Genomic DNA, 20,857 nt, shown 5'->3' on the forward strand with positions numbered 1-20,857 from the left:
TTTGGGTAGTACACAAATTCTATATGCCTTCGGCATAATTCAAATGAGCCATTTTAATGTAGATTAATCTAGATTAATTCCAAGATTACAGTGACATTAATCTAAATAAGAAAAACAATTATCTCTGTTTACCTATAATATATATATGTGACCTACATGTGACCTCACTCAAGTCACTCCACTACATGCATGTCCACTCCTCATTTTCCATTTGTGCTTCCCTCTCACCTCAAAATCACCATTGAGAGAAAGCCAAAGAAAAAAACGGATGGTCCAACTTTCCAACAGCCCACTTGCTCCATAATCCAGCCAAAATTACACAAACCCACTTGAACTCTGCACCAATAACCATTGAAAACGAACTGTTTTATGAAACACAATTGAGTAATTTTCGCTTTAAAATTAGGAAAACTGTCAAAAAGCACGTTGACGAATCAATACGTGACTTAATAAACACACGAGGTGTTAATAATGTCAGGCAGGTCATGAACACTCCCCAGACAGAGAGACAGGGAGACAGAGAGAGAGCTGTGGTGGTAGACAACTGGTAAATGCTCAAAGACAGCTGTGATGACATCAAAACCTTTGCTGTCATCAGGGGGCTGCACATCATTATAGATGTCATTAAAATGTAATGTCTCTGTGTTCACCTCCATGCGTTTGATTCCACCAGCTCCTCTTCCCCCATAGTAAGATGCATCCACAGTTGGCCACTTCTTCTTGGGTTCCGGGTCTGGCTCTAGCTTCTGAAAAAAAAAAAAAAAAATACAGACACAAAATTTATCAAATTTAACCACTATATTGTCATTTGCATTTCCTGTAATGTATGTACAGCACTGCTTAAGAATGTAAGGTCTGTAAGATTTATTTTTTTATTCATGATTTATTTAACCTTTTTTGCATTTTATATTTTACAAACATATCAAACAACCCCTATAGAAGTAAATAAAAAATTAAAAGTGAATAAATGAATGAAAATAATGAAAACCCAATTACACAACTTAATGAGGGGCAGATGTCTACATTTATGCAACAATCTCAATGTTAAAATTCGAGCAATAAAAGATTACAAACTGATGTATTAATATTGAAAAGAGCAAGCAAAGGTGATCAGTCTAGATCAGGGGTGTAAAATCTTGGTCCTGGAGGGCCGGTGTCCTGGATATTTTAGTTCCAACCCCAATGAAACACAACTAGCTAATCAAGCTCTTTCTAGGTATACTAGAAACTTCCATCTTCCAGGCAGATGGGTTGAAGGAAGTTGGAGCTAAACTATGCAAGACACTGGCCCTCCAGGACCAAGTCTAGGTCCAGGTCTAAGTCTTCCAAATTTTAACAATAGTTCTGTTATGTCTTGGAAGGGAGTAACTAATCTTCTCTAGGTTCACAAAATACAAAACCTCTTTAAGCCACCATACATGCGAAGGTGGCTGAGGGCTCTTTCAGTTTAATAAAATTACACACCTAGCAAGCAAAGTAAGAAAGGCCACAAAGTTTAAAAAGTAAGTGGGTACTGTAAAGTTATCAGGCATCACACCAAACAGGCCAATAATAGGTGATGGTGCTACATCTATAGAAGTAATGGCTGAAAAAGGAAGAGAAAAATGAACCCCAGAATGAGGAATGTCGAGAACATATGGGTTAAAGTGGCTAAACCCAAATGAATCGGTAAGATTTGTAAAATGTTTTAAGGGATGTCTCTTATGCTTATAGAAACATATTACTTTAATTAAACACAGTCCGGCTTAATACATTTGTGAATACCAATCTAATTCTTTCAGGCTACTGTGATGAAAAGCATTTATTTGAAACAGAATTTATTTGAAGCATAACCCAATGTTTTGTCAAATATAGACAAAATCAACATTTAATTTTTTCAGTTAAATTTAAATGCCATTTTTTAACCCAATGGTTGAGTTTGTTGATATTTTACCAAAGGTTGGGTTACAACTAGGGATGTCCCGATCAGGTTTTTTTGCACCTCGAATCAGAGTCATTTGATTTTGAGTATCTACCGAAACACGATCCAATACTTCTATGTTACATAAAAATAAAAAGCAAAGAAACAGATCTGGTATGGTCCTTTTTTTTTAAATTCACCTTATTTTAACATTCAACTGTTTCTGTTTTCATCAAGGCCATTTGCAAAGGCACTTTCCACTTCAAGCTGCTTCTGTATTTTTGCCTGCATTTAACCAATAGCATCTCTGCAACAAAGTGATGTCATGCCGCACTAATTCCAACTCTGTGCCACTGCAAGTTCAAAAATAATGAGTGTATATATATATATATATATATATATATATATATATATATATATATATATATATATATATATAAATATATACCACAAATAATATATATAGTATAATTATTTATTTATTTATTTGAGTCCTGATCAGGAAGTAACATGCGATTCCGATCGAGTCTAAAACCCTGTAATGGGGCCCGATTTCCGATCACGTGATCGGATCTGGACATCCCTAGTTTCAACAACCCAGCATATTTTACAGATCAAAGCATTCTTACAGGTGGAGGTGGAGGAGGTCTTTGTGGAGGTGGGTCTTTAATAACCTGTGAAGAGAGAAAAAAAATCTAAATTAAGCAAAGTTATTTCTTTCTAAGGACTTGATACGCAATTGAACAACTGGAGCATGGCACCACGGCCACTGATTACAGGGATCTGCTTGTAAACTAACGCTGTAGGCCCCAAGTGCAAAATAAAGAAAGACCAAAAATCAACTTGTTGACAGGGGAGTCTTTGGGGGTGAGCACGGTGGTCCGTTTATCTCTTAATTAATTGGACGAGGTTCAATGCTCCCCTGCAATCCCCCAATCATAAAGTCCTGAGGAATTAATTAGCTGCAATGAAATGCAGAAGGGAAGCTTGGGCTTCACTCCAGGCTGATCCCCAGTGCAAAGGAGAGGAGCGTTAACAGGAAAGCAGCGCTCTCTCTGACTGCTTATCCATCACGAGAAACACAGTCAGCAGGTGACTTCTCTCACAGACACGATGTCTTCCTCACTGGAAGTGTCCTCAGCAAACTGCTTATCAACTGACCTGACACATCTCAACCACTCTTGAACATGATGGATAAATGTGTTCGTAGACGAAAGTGAGTTTTGAGAAATGACCGAGCAGCTAAACCTATGTGACCTCGTTTGAATATACCAGTCCTATTCACTTATCACGGAGGTTAAAAGAGCAAACTACTGCAATATAATGACTACATATGTCATTTGAAAAGCTCAGCAAGCTCGAGTGTCTATAACTCTCAGAATAGGTTCCAACAATCTAGATAAAACGCCTTGGATGTGACCATGTTTCACCTGTCAAATGTAACCCCTTCTACTGCGGAGGCTTTCCAAAATGGAAGCAAGCCTTGTCTCATTAAACATGAAAGATGGATACACTGCCACTGCAGGTTAAGCATTTACTAAATTAGTTTTCAGGAAAAAATGCCTTTTAATCATCACATATCATGGGTAGAACAGCTGTTTCATTCACATTAAAGCGCACTGATACCATTTCACCATTGTTGCCATTATAATGATGGAAAATGATCAATTAGAGTTAATTAATTGCTCTTTGACTCATAAACGACTGTTGGAAAATCGAGTCGTATTCGTATTCGTGGGGCCCCGGCGTGCGATGATTAACATAACTTTGGACAGAACCTTGTGCTAAAGGATTAGCTTTTTTTTATTGAGTAATTAAAGATTAGATTTATATTTGCCAGACATATTGTGGGATAAATAAGGCATTACACAAATGACATGCTGGGCTGTTAGGTTTTCAAACTACCTGACGGACAGATGTGAAGTGGGGACAACCCTTTCAATGTGCTTCGGACGATGAAGAGCTGATAATTAAATCCAAAACGTCAGTGTACTTAGCCATCTGACACTCGCATGAGGGGCTGAGGACTAGTGGCACAGCTGTGGACTCGACCAATCACAGTCCAGCGGTGTAACGTCCCCATATGGCTATCGGGATAATTGTCCAATTGGAGTTTATAATCTGTTCATTTCACCCCTCTGAACACACTGTTGTGGCAAGCTGTTTCCCTGGCTTAACATGATCATGGACAAGTAGCAGGTAGCATATTTGCAAATTAAAACGGTGCATTTCCATTAACATAAAATTAACCTATTTGCAGTACAACAACAAATGAATGGCCTAAGAGTGTGTTATCAAAACATAAATAAACAGATGTCTTTATCAAAAGATAATTGCGTTTTAATAGGATATAAATAAAAGTACTTTTAATAGGAAAAATCTTTAAAAAAAATCTTAATTTTATGTAAGCATTCCTTTAATCCTTATATATTGTAAAAAGCTACTGACCTTATCTTTCGCGTACGAGTGGGAGCAGCCATTTCTTTTTGGCTCGAGACTTCCGGTCTCATTCACTTCCATTTATTTTTAACGTTAAAAAAGCTCGTTATGCTGATTGAAGTTGTAAACTGACTTTTTTTATTATATGATTCTGCTTTGTATTATATGATAGGCAACTGAATCGGAAGTTCTAAAACAATTGCAAAAACGAGCACACTTATTGAAAAATAAGATCAATGGAAAAAAAGGAAGAAGTCAAATTGAAAATTTCAGGTTTGTCTATATTTACTTGATTTATTATGTTTGGGTAAAATGTAATTATTTGTTTTACTCTAAAAATGTGTAATAGAAAATCCTTAAATACAAAAATAAATGTAATTCAGAGAATCTTGTAAAAAAACAAAAAAAAAACAAACAATATATAACAAACAATCATAACACAAATGGCCATAATAATAAATATGCTGTAAAAATTTGTATTCACCAAATATTGATTACTTAACTTATCATTAACAGTCAAAATATTGGTATTGTTTATTTTTTTTACTACTATAATGGTGTTGCGTATGCACCCTATACTTCAACCCATACACTTGCGGTGCATTTTAATGACGCTTGAGAACTCGAACCTTGATGTTTGCAGACTGTCAGCTACAGTGCTCAGCATAATTGAGTACACCCCATTTTGAAAATTAATATTTGTATGCATTTCTAAGTGAATATAGGCAATGTATTTAGGTGCATTTAAACAAAACAGATTTAGTAAACAGATATACTTATTAAAATAATATAGTAGTCACCAAACAAGTTTAAAAATCTAAAGATAATACAATTAAATTCAAGCAAAATATTGCAAAAATAAATTACAACCTACATAATTTCAACTAAATTTTTACATATCTTTGCTTCTCTTAATTTTTCCTCCTTTTTAAAATTAAATTTAACACTTTTCTATGACGGGCGATGCGGTGACGCAGTATGTAGTGCTGTCGCCTCACAGCATGTTCTCCTGGCGTTTGCGTGGGTTTCCTCCAGGTGCTCTGATTTTTCCCACAGTCCAGACATGCAGTACAGTTGAATTGGCTAGGCTAAATTGTCTGTACTGTATGAGTGTGAATCAGTGTGTATGGATTTTTCCCAGAGATGGGTTGCAGCTGGAAGGACATTCGCTGCGTAAAACATGCGCTAAATAAGTTAGCGGTTCATTCCGCTGTGGCGACCCTAGATTAATAAAGGGACTAAGCCGAAAAGAAAATGAATGAATGAATGAGTTTTTCTATGACATTTAAATTTGGGTGTACTAGGTTTTGAGCCATTATCGTAAGTTAGTTTGTTAGATAAGCTCCAGATTTGGCTTTAGTACTGAAAATTCTAATGTATATGCACATGTATAATGTTGTATAGCTTACTAGTAAAATAATGAATTTAAAAGATAGGTTTGTGAGAGGTCTACTTATATATGCTGAGTACTGTATGTGCCTCTTCTGTTAAAGCCACAAAGGGAAATAAGATGTTTGTTTGATTGGTTGTTGTTGACTGTTTTCTGTTTCGTGCAAATGTATATAATTAAATCCTATAAATAAAGTATTAAAAAAATAAATAAACATTGGCATTGTGCTGTCTAAAATGTATTGCTTGCTGAAAATGACAAATAAATCAAATTTGGAAGAAATGTCAACAACATTTTACAGAATTAAAATCTCTTAATTTTTTTGCACAGCTCTATTTATGTACGTGATGTAAAATTTCTGCAAATCTAAAAAAATTAATTGTTTAGCTAGATACTAATGTGTGTGTTTCAGCAGGGATGAGGTGCTTCTGTATTTCTCTGATTGCTGAAAACTGGCAAGGCTGAGTTTAAATATTAACAAAGCACACATGGCCCTTCTCTTGTGCCGGGGTCCCTGATGGAGAGGAACAGCAGCTCCTCCACCAAGACAAACAGGGCCGAGTCCAGACATGCTGCGGGGGGTTTACATTTTAATGCCTTTGTTGGTTTTCCAAAATATGCTTCCATCTCATCCTGGAATGACTCCCACCAGGTTCTCGAAGAGAGGTGGTGCATATCATTTGCTGGTGCAGTGGCACTGATTGCTATAGTCATACTTGCCAGCTTCACTAATTCTAGACATTCTAAGTGCACCATCCATGTATAAAAGTGCGTTAGAAAGCCTGAAATGTGCTGCCTTTTTTTCTTGAAGCATAGTAAAGAGAACTTTTTGTGAAAAGTGAGAGAGAAAAAAAACAACAGGAAAAGAGCTTCTTCTTTTTTTTGCACTTATGAAATGCTTCAATATTTTTGGCAGCTGTTCTGGTTGCACATATCAGACGAATAGTCAGGATGTGGTCAGGTCTGTTGCTGTATATTGTGCTGCTTTAAATTATCTCGAGTTCAAAGTTCAACCACAATCTTTTCTAGCTAGCTAAATATAAACACAGCCTAAGTTTAACACCAAAAAAATTAATACAGTCACAAACAATATAGACAGTTTCTATACTGCAAATGGATTATGTAAACCACAAGACAATTAAAAGAAAATGCAATTTAGGTAAATCTGACAGACTTTTAATTTGGTGGTGAATTATCTCTTTAAATTTAATACCAATGCAGATTCTGTGAGTAAAATTCTTCCACATGAAAGTACTGAAGACATGTAAAACTTACGACAGTGCAGCATAGAGGCCAGAACCACCACATCAGAGCCAAAGCCAACAGGAGAAAGAGCACCAAGAACACAATGGCCACCACTGTGCCGTCCGACTAATGAGAGAAGGAGCATACAGTACATATGCACTTACAAAAATAATAATAGCATAAAATGTTATGTAAACAGAAAATAAAGAACAGACTATGTAAATCAAATCCATAATACAAAAGTTATTTGTATCATTTTTTTCTACATTTGAATCTGAAGTATAGAGGCTGTAGAGATATTTAAGGCTGGTTTTCCATTTGATTTCCTGTTTGACTTACACATGAAGAGGCAGTGATGATGAAAGCACTGGTGATATATGATGTTCCACTGTTCAAACTGATCAGAACCTCCATTTGCCTGTAGAAAAGTAACAAACAGGCTGATTAGGGAGGTATTTTACAGTAATTACCAGTGTTACAATTGGTTGGGTTAAAACATTTCCATAAAAATGAAAGAAAACTAAAACTCAAACTGAAATGAAATAAAATTGCTGAAACTATTGCAAAAGGGAGTGGCACAGTGGCTCAGTGGTTAGCACTATCGCTTGACAGCAAGAATGACAGGTATAAGTCTTAGCTGGGCCAGTTGGCATTTCTGTGTGGAGTTTGCAGGTTCTCCCTGTGTTCAAGTGGGTTTCCTTCGGGTGCTCCAGTTTCCCCCACAGTCCAAAGACACGCGCTATAGGTGAATTGGGTAAACAAAATTGGTTGTAGTGTATGTGTGTGAATGAGTTTCCCAGTTCTAGGTTGAAGCTGGAAGAGCATCCGCTACGTAAAACATGTGGCGACCCTTGATAAACTAAGTATTTTATAATAAACTATTCAAACTGATCAGAAACTCTATTTGTCTGCAGGAAATGAACAAACACGTACATTGAGCCAGTATTTTACAGTCACACTGAAAGTGAATATACAGTACAATACAAGTATATAATACAATATATCCAGCTTCACTTGCTGCAATTTTATTTATTTATTTATTTTTTGGTAAACAAGGTTTGAGAGATTAATGTTAAAGCAGATATGGGGAAGCTAATATAGAGAAATAGTACAGCTGGGGATTATTTGGATGTAGTACTGTATGACTCATTTTCTGATTAAAAAAAAAAAAAAAAATATATATATATATATATATATATATATATATATATATATATATATATATATATATATATATATATATATATATATACAGTTAAAGTGAGAATTATTAGCCCCCCTAAATTATTAGTGCCCCTGTTTATTTTTTCCCCCATTTTGTGTTTAATGGAGGGAAGATTTTTTCAACACATTTCTAAGCATAATAGTTTTAAAAAGCTATTTCTAATAACTGATTTTTTTTTATCTTCACCATGATGACAGTACATAATATTTTACTAGATATTTTTCAAGACACTTCTATACAGCTTAAAGTGACATTTAAAGGCTTAACTAGGTTAATAAGGTGAACTAGGCAGGTTTGGGTAATTAGGCAAGTTATTCTATAATGATGGTTTGTTCTGTAGACTCAAAAAAAATAGCTTAAAGGGGCATATAATTTTGTCCCAAAAATGTTTTTTAAAAAATTAAAAACTGCTTTTATTCCAGCCGAAATAAAACAAACAAGACTTTCTCCAGAAGAAAATATATTATCAGACATACTGTGAAAATTTCCTTGCTCTGTTAAACATCATTTGGGAAATATTTAAAAAGGAAAAGAAAAAATCAAAAGGGGGCTAATAATTCTGACTTCAACTGTGTATATATATATATATATATATATATATATATATATATATATATATATATATATATATATATATATATATATATATATATATATATGTAACTGGCAGTGTTAAATCATTTTCACGCAAAAAGGAATTAAAACTTAAATTATACTTGAACAAAATAGTAATTAAAAATATAAATAAAAATCTACAACTTCTTACAAAACTAACTTTAACAGAAGCAGAACAAGATAGAACTGATCCAAATGCTCACCGGTGCCATGACAATTATTTAAAGTTTAATTTCTACAGAATTTGAGCTGAATTCTCTTTTATTTACTGAGGAAGAGAGTTGAAGGTGGCTCGCAATTAAGGCACTAATGATGAACGGCATTGTAATTTCCATATGTCTATTATGCAGGAGACAATTACCATGGGGCTAATGAGAATCCTCAAGCAGGAAATCGACTGACTGAACGCCTGAGATCCCTCCCAAAATGAGAGAATATGTAAAAAAGACAGGCCACTGTCTGCAGAGCCAATGATGATGCAGACATAGCAGAGAAAGAGTTACCTACAGCAAACAACCAAGATTACACTAACGCTTTAGTCATGAATGAAGCATTCCCAATGAGACTAACTTAACTTCAAAGGCAACACTAAGTGAAAAACTAACTTTCTGCAGAATGTTTCCCATAACAACCTGAACCACACTTTAAAATCTCAAAGTGCTGAACTGTAGTTTATTCAATCCAGCTTGAACTGTCTAAATCTAAAATCTAGTCCTGAGGCTGCAGCAAGCTTGTAAAAGGGTTTTTTGCATGTTAACTAGGTCTGTGTGCTGATTCTGAATGGATGAGAGGAGAGGCTAATTTAGCTGACATACTCAATACATGCAAATGGGAGGCAGGTTGCTAATCAAGCTGGATACATGTATGTTTGGTGAATAGAGAAGAAGCGATACGCTAAATGATTTTATTTCATCGCACTTGACTTGACGCTCTAAAATTTCTCAGATCACCTTTGTTCAGAACGGTTGGCAGTTCTGGGGGAATACCTATGTGATGCTATGTGATTATATTAAATCAGTATTCCTAAAAGCTGCAATTGGAACCAAACATGTCAATCAATGAAAACTGATTTTATTTATCTGTAGAGGCACTCTGAATCACAAACCACGATAAGATGCCAATTTTCAAACATTTTATGGTAAACTCCGAAAGGCATTTCCAACATTTATATTGAAAACAGGTGAATCCCATGCCAAACAAAACTGTTTCTAACTTTGACTGCCTCGTCTGGTTTTATTTTGTCTAGAAATGCAGAGAAGAAAAACATGTCACAGAAGTTCAGCAGGATGAGTCAAGCACATGGACACAAAAGTGCTCTTGGCATCACAGAAGGCCCCTCATAGCACCACAGGAGACTGAGAGTGGTGTGTGAGTTTTTCTTGTCACAAAGCACATGGTGACGGAAACTGAAAGTGACGTAGCTGAATGGCACTACAAGAGCTTTCATAATCTTAATTTTCAAATAAAAGCTAACACCCTGCATTATTGAAGTTATATCAATCAGCTCTGGCAGACTTCCGCAAAAAGGCAACAAGGACAAGAACATTAAAATCTTTTAGATTCACTGTCAAGTTATGACATTGCAGAGTTTTCTTGAAATGAGGCTGTGTCTGATGCTACTGTATTATTTCAGTGTGAAATAAAAGGTGCCATAGAATGCATTTATACAATATTTTTTAAATAATTCTCTGATATCTACACAGAAACTATCTGGCTTAGATAAGTGCAGAATAAATATCCAAAAAAAGCTTTTACAAACCCATTTAGAACCCCATGAATTGCCCCGCGAATAAATGTCTCGACTTTTACCTTATTTGGAAGGGCTATAAATAATAATAAGCTCTCGTTATAAACATACATAAAAAACTTCACAATATCCTATACATGTTAAACTAAAAAAAACAAAAGCATGCCTCTTTGGGTTGAAGTTGAATAAATTTATAATCTGTCTTTTCCGAATTTTGTATTATGATGAGCTGCAAACAGATGCAGTGCTGTTGCATTGACTTACTGTACACTAGAGTTAATGCCTGTTCTGTTTTCAAAATAAGAGACCCCCACACATAGGAAATACAATAAGCTGTGCAAAATGTGGGAGATAAAAAATGTTAATTTTTGTAATCTCGTTAGAAAATGTTGTGGCCAATCAAACACTGCTTGGGACATGCATATTAACGAATGGGTATTTTGTTCAAAATTTGCTTGTTTTTCAACTGGATTTTAAAACCATAACATTTACATGGTGTTTGAGATTTTTGGTACTGTATGTCATTTTTATTTACTAAACTGTTTCAAGTACTAAACTCTGTTTTTCCCTCTATGGTACCAAATGAAACGTATGTTCTAATTAAATACACTACAGGTCAAAAGTTTGGAGGTTTTTTTTTATTTATTTATTTTTTTAAAGAAAATTATTCTGTTCACCAAGGTGACATTTAATAAAGGTTTAAAAAATTAAATTGTTAAATATTTATTAAAATTTTTAATTATATGCTATTTCAAATGAAATTATTACTCCAGTGATTATTGCTTTTATTACTATTAACATTAAAAATAATAATATTAAAAACAATAATATTAGTAACAATAACAACAGACTGAAGACTGGAGTAATGAAGCTAAAAATTCATTATTAATATCACTGGAATAAATTAAATGATAAACTAATTTTGGACAGTTATATTATAGTACAATAAAATTTCACAATTTCACAATGTGTACTGTATTCTTGATGAAATAAATGCAGCCTTAATGAGCAGGATAAGCTTTTTTTAAAAACATTTAAAAATCCCACTGACCCTAAACTTTTGATTGGTAGTGTAAATAAATTGATAATAATAATATGATATAATACAACTTTTTCCCTAAAATGAAGTAAATGTTTTCGATAAATAACCTCATTACTAATTCATCTTCAAACCATCTTTCTCCAGATTTATCCATGGTCAGTCTTAAATGAGTTTATACTAGGTCCCGGCTGCCCAGTACCTGTGTGACTCATCATATCCATAAACAGAAAATAGTAGCCCTAAACAGAGAGCAGTTTTTTGTACTGCTACATACAGTACTGTAGCTTTTATTTGCTTCTAGTTATGTAGCAGTTTTCTGGAACTTTTATTTTTTCATTTTTCACTTATAGCAAATATGTACTAAATTGATTGAAAGTGTGACATCTATATTACAAAAACAATATTGCAAACAACTGATCTAATTATTAAAAGCTGAGACTTAATAAAGTATATAGTATGGCTTACACAACATTATAATACGTTTAAATCTATTATCAACATTGATAATAATAATAAATATTTTTTGAGCAACTAATCAGCAAATTCAGTAGAATCAAAGATCTCTAAATGAATCTTGACATTAATGACTGTAGCAATTATGCCTAAAATTAGGCTTTGCATCACATAAATAATAATTTACATTTCAAAATGTGTTAAAATAGGATTCAGATTTTTTAAAATAGTAATAAAATGCCATTCTATAAATAATTAAATAAGTGGCCTCAGCTATTAAGTATGCCTCGATGACTAAGTATTTAAAGTGTCACTATTTGATGTTCTGGAAAATCCCCACAATACTACTGCAAATGAGTTCGTTGGAGGTAAAGTTAGGTGCAATTACAAATGTTAATAAAGGTGGTCCCACTTTATATAAGTTGGCCTTAACTAATATGTACTTGCACTGCAATTAATCATTTGTTACAATGTACTTTTGTGCAAATACATGTTTTAGCATTGTACTTATGACATTAAATGCCTGCATGTACTTACATCTGTAATTAATTTCAGTAATTACACTGTTGACCATCCCTTACACCTTAACCCAGCATAAAACCTACCAATATCACCAAAACTGTCCCCACCTGTATCCCACCTCATGAACACCAGAATTGTTCTGCATTACATTATGAACACAGTAAGTACATTGTAGCTAAGGACACCAAATAAAAAACAGGACCATAAATGTTAAATGCCACCATTTGAAGTGCATCTGCAATGTGCTCACAAGTATATATTCATCGTATTGTGTGAATATTTTATATCAAATAGCTAAATACAGTACATGACATACATTTTTATCTCCCCCAAACTTTAAACTACAAATAAGCTAATTGAAATTCTGATTAGCTATCTTGAAGACACTTTCCAACACTGATGAAAAGATCTAACCTAAGCAGATATGCTCTAAAAATCAAACAAACCATTTAGAACACCATTGCATTTCAGAGAGAGTGACCATCTCTTTATCATCTAGCAGAGTGAGAGAGGAGGAGCTCTGGTGAAGGCAGCGCTGCCATGTTATCCGGGCGCATCTCCCACCCCCTGTGCAGATGGAACTAAAATGGCGCCCTGACAGATCAGATTGATTATTGATGAGACACGTTCCACCACTCACGCTGCAGGCAGGTGTCAGGTCTGTCCCTCAGTTATTTTTCTCACTCCGCTGTTGTTGTGAAAGCGCAGGTGAGGACATGCTGCTGCCAGACAAAAGTTCCTCACCCCCTCCAGCCAAAGGCTCGAAGGGACGGGCCGGCCAGCGCTAATGGGCAGCCTGACAGATGCCCTAGATCCTGCTCTGACGAACCAACAGCTGTCGTTGCAGATGAGACCCTGATATCTGCCACTACGTCACTGAACCGCAAAGACCCTTTGAATCCCAGAAAGACACTATTTGAAAGTCCCCGATGGCGTGTCCAGCATGGGTTGTTCAGCGTCACCCAAATACAGTACGCTTATATTTTTGATTCACAGTGAAGTACTTTCCAAGTGGCAAAGCGAGAAATGGACAGTCTTCTGAACGCAAACTGGACAGATGGTTGGGAATGGACAGAGAGCGATGGAAAAAGGCAGAGAGAGAAATTTCTAGCACTCAGACATGTTGCAGGTGTTATGCGCTTGCCTATTGTCAGTGCACAGTGAATTATTTAAATGGGAGCGTGGAAAAGGGAATCGGTGCATCTGTCGCACATCCTTTTAAAGCCCTCCACCAGATGTGTTTACTAGCCGTTCATAGCAGCAAACTACTTAATGGGTCACAGTTGCCAGCCAAGAGTTAATTAAGCAAGCCTTTTGAATGGCGACCACGTATAAAGGATCAAACGTCCAGGGTAAGTCAGACCATAATTTCACACAAGCTGCTCACAGCTAATCCCAGATCTACACAGGGAGCTGTGTTGCTCAATTCAATAACGTAATGCAGTAGCATGACATTTTAGGCTGGTGTATCGCATGATAATTTAAGAGGTCACAATTCCTCAGCTTAAAGTACGCATTATAGGCTGTTGCTATCCGTTTCAATGATGTGAGAAACATTTAATTGACTTCAAAAACAAACATTGAAAAATGTCGATGACACTTGCTAGTTTGTACAACATGAATACTTACTGTCCAACTGTATACAGCACTGGAGCAGGACATAGGATGTAGTCAATCTTCACTTTGGTTGGTTTTTGTTCTGCAAAATAAATCAGAGGTTTGATTGTGTTATCATTGAATCATGTTATGATTCATTGCCAAACTAGATGAGGAACCCACACTGTTAGACATTTCTGTAAATTACACAGTTATTTACTGTATTTCACCCAGTGTAATACTGCAAATTCCTTTTACGGTAAATAACTGTATTTACCGTTGCATTATGGGAATTTAGTGTGACGTAGAACAACATATACAGCGATGTACTGTATTTGTAAAAATTCGTGTATTATACTGTATTTTCCACAACTGCTTCAACGCCACCTTGCGGCGATTCGACTACTCTGCGCCACTTTTTGCCTGAGGACCCTGGAGCAATTCTGGAGGACAATTTATTAGTGTGCCTGAAGAACATACTGGATTTAACAAACTTTACTCTGGTAAGCTGAGGCAGTGTTTCATTTTACAGAATGTTTTGTGGACGAGAATAGAACAAAGTAAAGTATAAAGTTGGCTATTATTATTTTCTCTGGCTTGGCGTTATTTCGCCCATTTGAGAAATATATAATCTATTAAGATGTTACCTTTATTTAATTTATTACATTAACACTACTATTACTTTAAATAAGACTGTTTATGATTATTAGCCATTGTTCTCGTCATATCTTTTTATTTATTTACATAGGAACCGGTGTTGCAGCGGGTTTTGGTTTAGGAGGGAACCAGAGGTATGCAGACAGTTTTGGAGGACACTATCTCAATATGCGTTCTTCAGCGGTCTTGCGTCCTCGTGTTCTCGTGAAACGTCATCATCAGCTGCCTAAGTTCAGTTCCAATACTCAAGACCGCAAGTACGGAGGACGCGTGAAACTTCCCGGATGTGTTCTTGATATCGAGGACGCACTGATGCTGACTTGAGCACCGAACTCGCTCTGGAAGTCCCAGAAGTCATTGCGACTGGAGGTGGGAAGCGCTGCATTTTATTTAGATTTATTATTAAAGTTTAGAGATATCACTTATTTACCTCAGGAGTTTCCCTAAATGAAACGGTGAAAGTAAACATTAACATGAACATCTTAATAAAGGAATAAACACATTAAGGGTTGTTTGTTTGCTGACCTTCCTTTTTAAAATCTGTTTTATTTATATTGTGCAACATATATTTCTAATGTTTTTAGGCAAAGTATATATTTTGAAGAGAGGAAAAACAATAAATCGTTGTATGAGTGCTGTAATGTTTAAATAATTTCCATTTAAAACACGTGAAGGTCACATGACCATCAGGAAGAACGCAGCATCCCATTTCTCAAAGGACGCGTTCTCTGCCCTCGCGGTCTCCTGAGTTCGTTCTTCCGAGGACACCTGGCAAGACCGCACTCTACAAGAACGCAAGTCCATTCTCTGCGTTCTTGGAATTGAGAAACAGCAACTTAGCACGAGACAACGGTCCGGCAGACAGTGTTTTCCCCCAGAAGAATATGAATGAAAGACCATCAAATAATCCAGGTAAAAGCGCGTCTGTCTGTGCTGACAACATTCGACATTGATTTGAGCACCTCTATTAGCATATGTTTGCTCGGCAACATTGGCTGAAGCGATCTTAAAATGGTAATGTTAACTGTTAGCTAAACTGAGCTAAGTTTATACTGAATTGGACTCAAACTCATTTTAACGTGCAACGTTTAACTTATATTGATTTATACTATATATATTAGATGTTGTAAACTTATTTTTCTCTGGTTTAGAGTAACTTATAACGTTAGCTTGAGAAAATAACATCGCGACGTAACCTATAAGAACGTTAACGTAAATCTATACAATATGCATAGAGGTAAAGTTGGTTTTATATTCGCACATTCGTTCATTTAGAAGACTCTATACTGTTTACCATGTTACTTTAAATATTCGATCAGAATTAGCATGCCAGTATGACTTGAAATCAACATTAACACTGTTTATTTGACCGTGAGCATGTTGTACTTTGATAGTCATTAGCTGCTAAAATGATTTCGCTATTTAGAGTTTGCAAATAATACTTTTATGAAATTAAATTATTAAGGGGGAATCTGAATCTGCTAATATAAAACCAACTTTACCTCTATGCATTATGCTAATAACCACCTTTTTGCTATTTATTGTTTGCTAATTATATTTTTATCACAACTCTTGACATTTGGTTTAACATAATTGTTACCATTAGATTTTTTTCTGTTTAGATATGGCACTGGCACAGCAGCAGGTTTTGTCTGAAGAAACAAACAGCATTTCGAAGGAACATCTTGATCAGCACAGCCTTATGCTTAAAAAATAAGCAAGACCAGTAAGCAACCAAGGTAAACAAATAAAAAAAAAGTTGTGTGGAGGTTGTGGATTGTAGCATGGTATTCTTATCTGTATTTTTGGCTTTTTTATGGTCTCAATATAGAATACTGGGAGCCTGCCTGTGCAAACTGGACCTCATACAACAGTAAGTACTGTACATCTATTTGTTTCTCAATATAGTAACATTACTTTTAATACAAAATGTGTCACATGTTTAGTTGCTAGCTAAATAAAAAATATTTGTATTAAATGTCTTTTTCCCCATTTCATGTTGCCTAAATATTTTGTAATAAATAAAATAATACAATTTTTTGTATAAATAATTCCAGAGGATGAAACAAAATGCACAGCAACAACCAGAGTGAGCCAGAAGAAGGCATGAGAAGTAGTGAAGAGAATGACAACCATGAACAACAGTCCTTCTTTCACCAGCAAACTGAGAACTTGGATTAGGTGAGACACTCTCAATAGTTGTATCAGTATTCAGTCTGTTTTAGTTTATTAGGAATACATAAAACAAATAGTCTAATCTGTCCTGCAGTGAATCAACCCATCACAAATGCTACAATGTTTTTGTAAAACCTTGTTAGGGAAAAAAATAAACAGGACATTCTGGTTAGTTATCTTTTAAACATGGTAGTGAGCAGGTTATGAGCAGGAGCCAGTTGCTCAGTACCAGCTAAAAACTAGCCCAACCTAGCTGCCATGCTTCAAAATAATTAACCAGTATATGATTTATTTTTTTTAAACAAGCTTCTTCTATGCTTATGTTAGTCTGTTTGTCCTTATCCAGAGTTCTTCATAATCCTGGACTGGGCCAAATCCTGACCAGATGCTGTGGTGGTCATGGAGGAGTGAATCCTAAAAGACACACGTGATCAATGAGTTTCCGCATTGATCCAATGGGCCAGCCTGACCACCCGCTGGTGAACTTTCAAGCCTCCGGTGCCTAGACTGCGGCCTTGCACAAGTTTGGCTAGAGGAGAACTGGTTGTGCCAAACTGAGCCTGGTATCTCTCAAGGGATTTTATTCTACACTTTCGTCAGTTGGTGAAGTTTCTTCCATGCCACTGTCGCCACTGGATCGCTTGGCTACGATTGGTGGATCGGTGGATTTGCTCTTCAGTGTTTAGACTTTCAGCAGTGACATTTACTGCTTCAATTCTGAAAACTGGACTGAAGCAGCTTCAATTTACAAGAACTTCTATGTTAAGCTGCTATGACATCATTGATCTACATTGTAAAAGTGCAATAGAAATAAAGATGAATTGCATTTGAACATGTGAATTCAGACCTTGTTGAGCATTTGACACCAGAATTAGTAATATTTTAAAGTTGGGTTGTTTCTGAGTCCGCTAATAGTTACAAATATTTATTTTTCCAACAATATGCAATTCAGAAGTTTAAATTTTTATTGTACATGTATGTTCTAGTGCTTTGTGTGATTTATTTATTTTTAATGTGTTGATTTTATTGCTTAATGTAATTTTCACACATTTTCCTTAAATGCTTTAAGCATTATTAATGTTTTAAAGAATGGAATATTTTGTAATTGTGTCTGGTTTAATGTCAGTAGTACTTAGTACAATTGGGTTTTTTTTTCTCAACAATATGCAGGTCAGACACTTAAATTAGTTTTGTACATGTATGTTAATGTGCTTTGTCATTTTCAATGTTTTTTTTTTCTTAAAATAAAATATTTTGAATGATTGAAATGTAATGTTTTTACACATTTTTAAGCTTGTTTTAAGCATCTCCAATGTTTTAAATAAAGAGTGTTTATTTTGTTAATATTTTGTAATTGTGTTTTTTTTAGGTCTATAGTATTAAAATAATATTAATAAAATTATATTATAAAATATTTAGGACAAAATTAAAAGGTTTACAGTAGCTAACTGTTAACTTAGGTTTTTACAGTAGTTAACCATTTTCAACCACTACGGTAACATGCTGTAAACGGATTTACAGTTGTATACTGTAAATCTAAAATACAGTAACTTACTGGCAACAGTGTTGCCAGTAAGTTACTGTAAAAACCCTTTGAAATGTCTAACAGTGCACCTCCCCCAAGATATGTATCACTAGGCCATTTGTTATACTGTAGAAGCTTGCTAGAATTGCTGACGTGTTCGTTTGAGTTAGGATACAGTGCCATTTTTTTTCCATTGAACTTGAAAAGGGTTTCTTTGTCGCATCACTGCTCAAGGCACCCGGAATTCAATGTTTATGTATTTCCTGTCTGGTTACAAAAGCAGTGAGCGAGCATGTGGACACCAGATGTGGAGTTGTCGTCTTATAAAACTGCAGCATTCAGTGACTGATAGGAACAGAACTAAAGAGCAGAGTACTGTAACTGTAACTTACTGAAAAGCTTCGCCTTTAAGGGAAATGTAATGATAATGATTAAAGTAAAAAATAAATGTTATTAAATAAAGCTTTCAAAAAAAAAACTCACTATTCTCTATTTAATATTTGGTATTTACTATTTTAACTAAAATTCTCACTGAGCAAGAAAATGTCCCTGGTTTCCATTCAGCTGATTCGAATGTTATCCATCGATTGAATGGGCATTATCAGTGGTTATCAGCTGAGAGATATGAGCCATTAGGGGCCTTCTGCAACTACTAGTAGGCTCAGAAGGTTGTTCTGATTAACCAGTTGTACACACATGTCTGCGGCCAAAAGTTCACAAGAATTATTTAAATTATTTATTAAATTTCCCATTAATTGTACTTTAATAACTTCTTTCCCTACCCTAACCCTAAAGCCAACCGTCACAGTAATGTAAAAACAGATCTGGATCTGGAGTCTTCTCTATTAGTATAGCTGATTAACTGAAATGTTTAACTCTTTCTGGCCTTTTCCATCTTCACAAATGTAGAATTACTGAGTGTTTGCTTAACTTTAGAACATTTTGTATTGACTTAAAACAGTCAAAACGTTATTATATTAATTATATTATCATTATAAGCATTACTTTTAAATGATCAAATCCCTTTTGGTACGCCTATGTAGCACTCTTAATAGTTTTGTTTCTTTAGTTTTTTCCTTATTTTGTTTTCTTTAAATATTTGTTTTCCTTTCATGTAATGATTTTTTTATCCTTTGAAACACTTGTGTAACTCGCTGCACAATTAATATGTATCATTTTTATTCAGGTCACACAATATTAGTACAAATTAATGTTTTATGCATCACCTGTTACTAATGTATATATAAAAAGAAAAAATATTGCTGATTAACCATTTGGATGAATGATAACAGCCTTTTGAGCCTACAAGTAGGCGCTGAAGTCCCTTACTGGCCCATATCTATCAGCTGATAACCACTGATTACGCCCATTTAATCAAATGATAACATTCAAAGCGGGTGTTCTATTTCAGAGCTTAAGCACCTTGGACTTTAGTAACCTAAAGTGACAGTTAAGCCACATCTTCACAGTATTGCATCCTAGGTGTGGCTAGATTGTCATTTCCTGTGATTTAACAATGAGGGGCAGACACAAAGTCTGACTTATATCGTTTGATTTAACTAGTGCAGTATAATATTGTTATAACAGATAGTTCATCAAAAATGAAAAAAACTGCCAATATTTACTCACCTTAAATTTGACAGCTGCAGTTAAAAGGTCTTAAAATGTGGTTAACTTAACAGTATCTGGTTCCATCTGACAGCAATGATCAGTATCAACTGTTGGTTAACCACTTTAAAATATCTTTGTTCATACAGGTTTAGAACATCTTGAGAATGTGTACTGTAAATTATGGCAGATCTTCATTTGCTTGGCCAGAGCAGAACCGGTCCACTGAGTGTGCCTGAGTTTCCTAATGTTTTTACTCAGTTAGCAAATGGCTTTTTTTTTGGCTTCCTCATGAATTTTGCTTGAACTATGTTTGCCTTTTTCATCATTGTAAGGATGCTTTGAGTCACAATTACCAGCGAGCTAATTCCAACAGATTGCTGTTAAACACACAGATCACATAGAAGAGGGGTGTCCAAACTCGGTCCTGCACACTGTTAGACATTTCTGTAAATTACACAGTTATTTACTGTATTTCACCCAGTGTAATACTGCAAATTCCTTTTACGGTAAATAACTGTATTTACCGTTGCATTATGGGAATTTAGTGTGACGTCGAACAACATATACAGCGATGTACTGTATTTGTAAAAATTCGTGTATTATACTGTATTTTCCACAACTGCTTCAACGCCACCTTGCGGCGATTCGACTACTCTGCACCACATTTTGGCTGAGGACCCTGGAGCAATTCTGGAGGACAATTTATTAGTGTGCC

General features: G+C 35.1%; 1 protein-coding gene and 1 long non-coding RNA gene across 10 annotated transcripts in view; one reads left to right on the forward strand and one right to left on the reverse strand.

Moving 5' to 3' along the window:
- The window catches only part of antxr2a (ANTXR cell adhesion molecule 2a), an 87,815-nt gene that overhangs the window by 39,492 nt on the left and 27,466 nt on the right, over positions 1-20,857 (reverse strand). For 7 of the 8 annotated variants that reach the window (XR_015490288.1, XR_015490287.1, XR_015490290.1 and 4 more), the window contains 5 exon segments: positions 14,208-14,277; positions 7,314-7,392; positions 7,005-7,100; positions 2,530-2,574; positions 651-746 (listed from right to left, as the gene is read on the reverse strand). Coding sequence is in view for 3 of the 8 variants with exons in the window: in NM_001044709.2 (NP_001038174.2) it covers positions 651-746; positions 2,530-2,574; positions 7,005-7,100; positions 7,314-7,392; positions 14,208-14,277 (386 nt within the window). In the remaining 5 variants the exon portion in view is untranslated. 8 annotated transcript variants of the gene reach the window in all.
- Positions 15,553-18,350, forward strand: LOC147844081 (uncharacterized). 2 transcript variants are annotated; one of them, XR_015491493.1, is made up of 5 exons: positions 15,553-15,743; positions 16,454-16,570; positions 16,663-16,704; positions 16,889-17,012; positions 17,353-18,350. It is a non-coding gene; the product is annotated as an uncharacterized LOC147844081 (long non-coding RNA). The 2 variants fall into 2 exon arrangements; XR_015491494.1 differs by having other exon boundaries at positions 16,889-16,975.

Source organism: Danio rerio, chromosome 5 (genome assembly GCF_052040795.2).
Source record: "Danio rerio strain M-AB ecotype USA chromosome 5, GRCz13ab, whole genome shotgun sequence".
Classification (NCBI taxonomy): domain Eukaryota; kingdom Metazoa; phylum Chordata; class Actinopteri; order Cypriniformes; family Danionidae; genus Danio; species Danio rerio.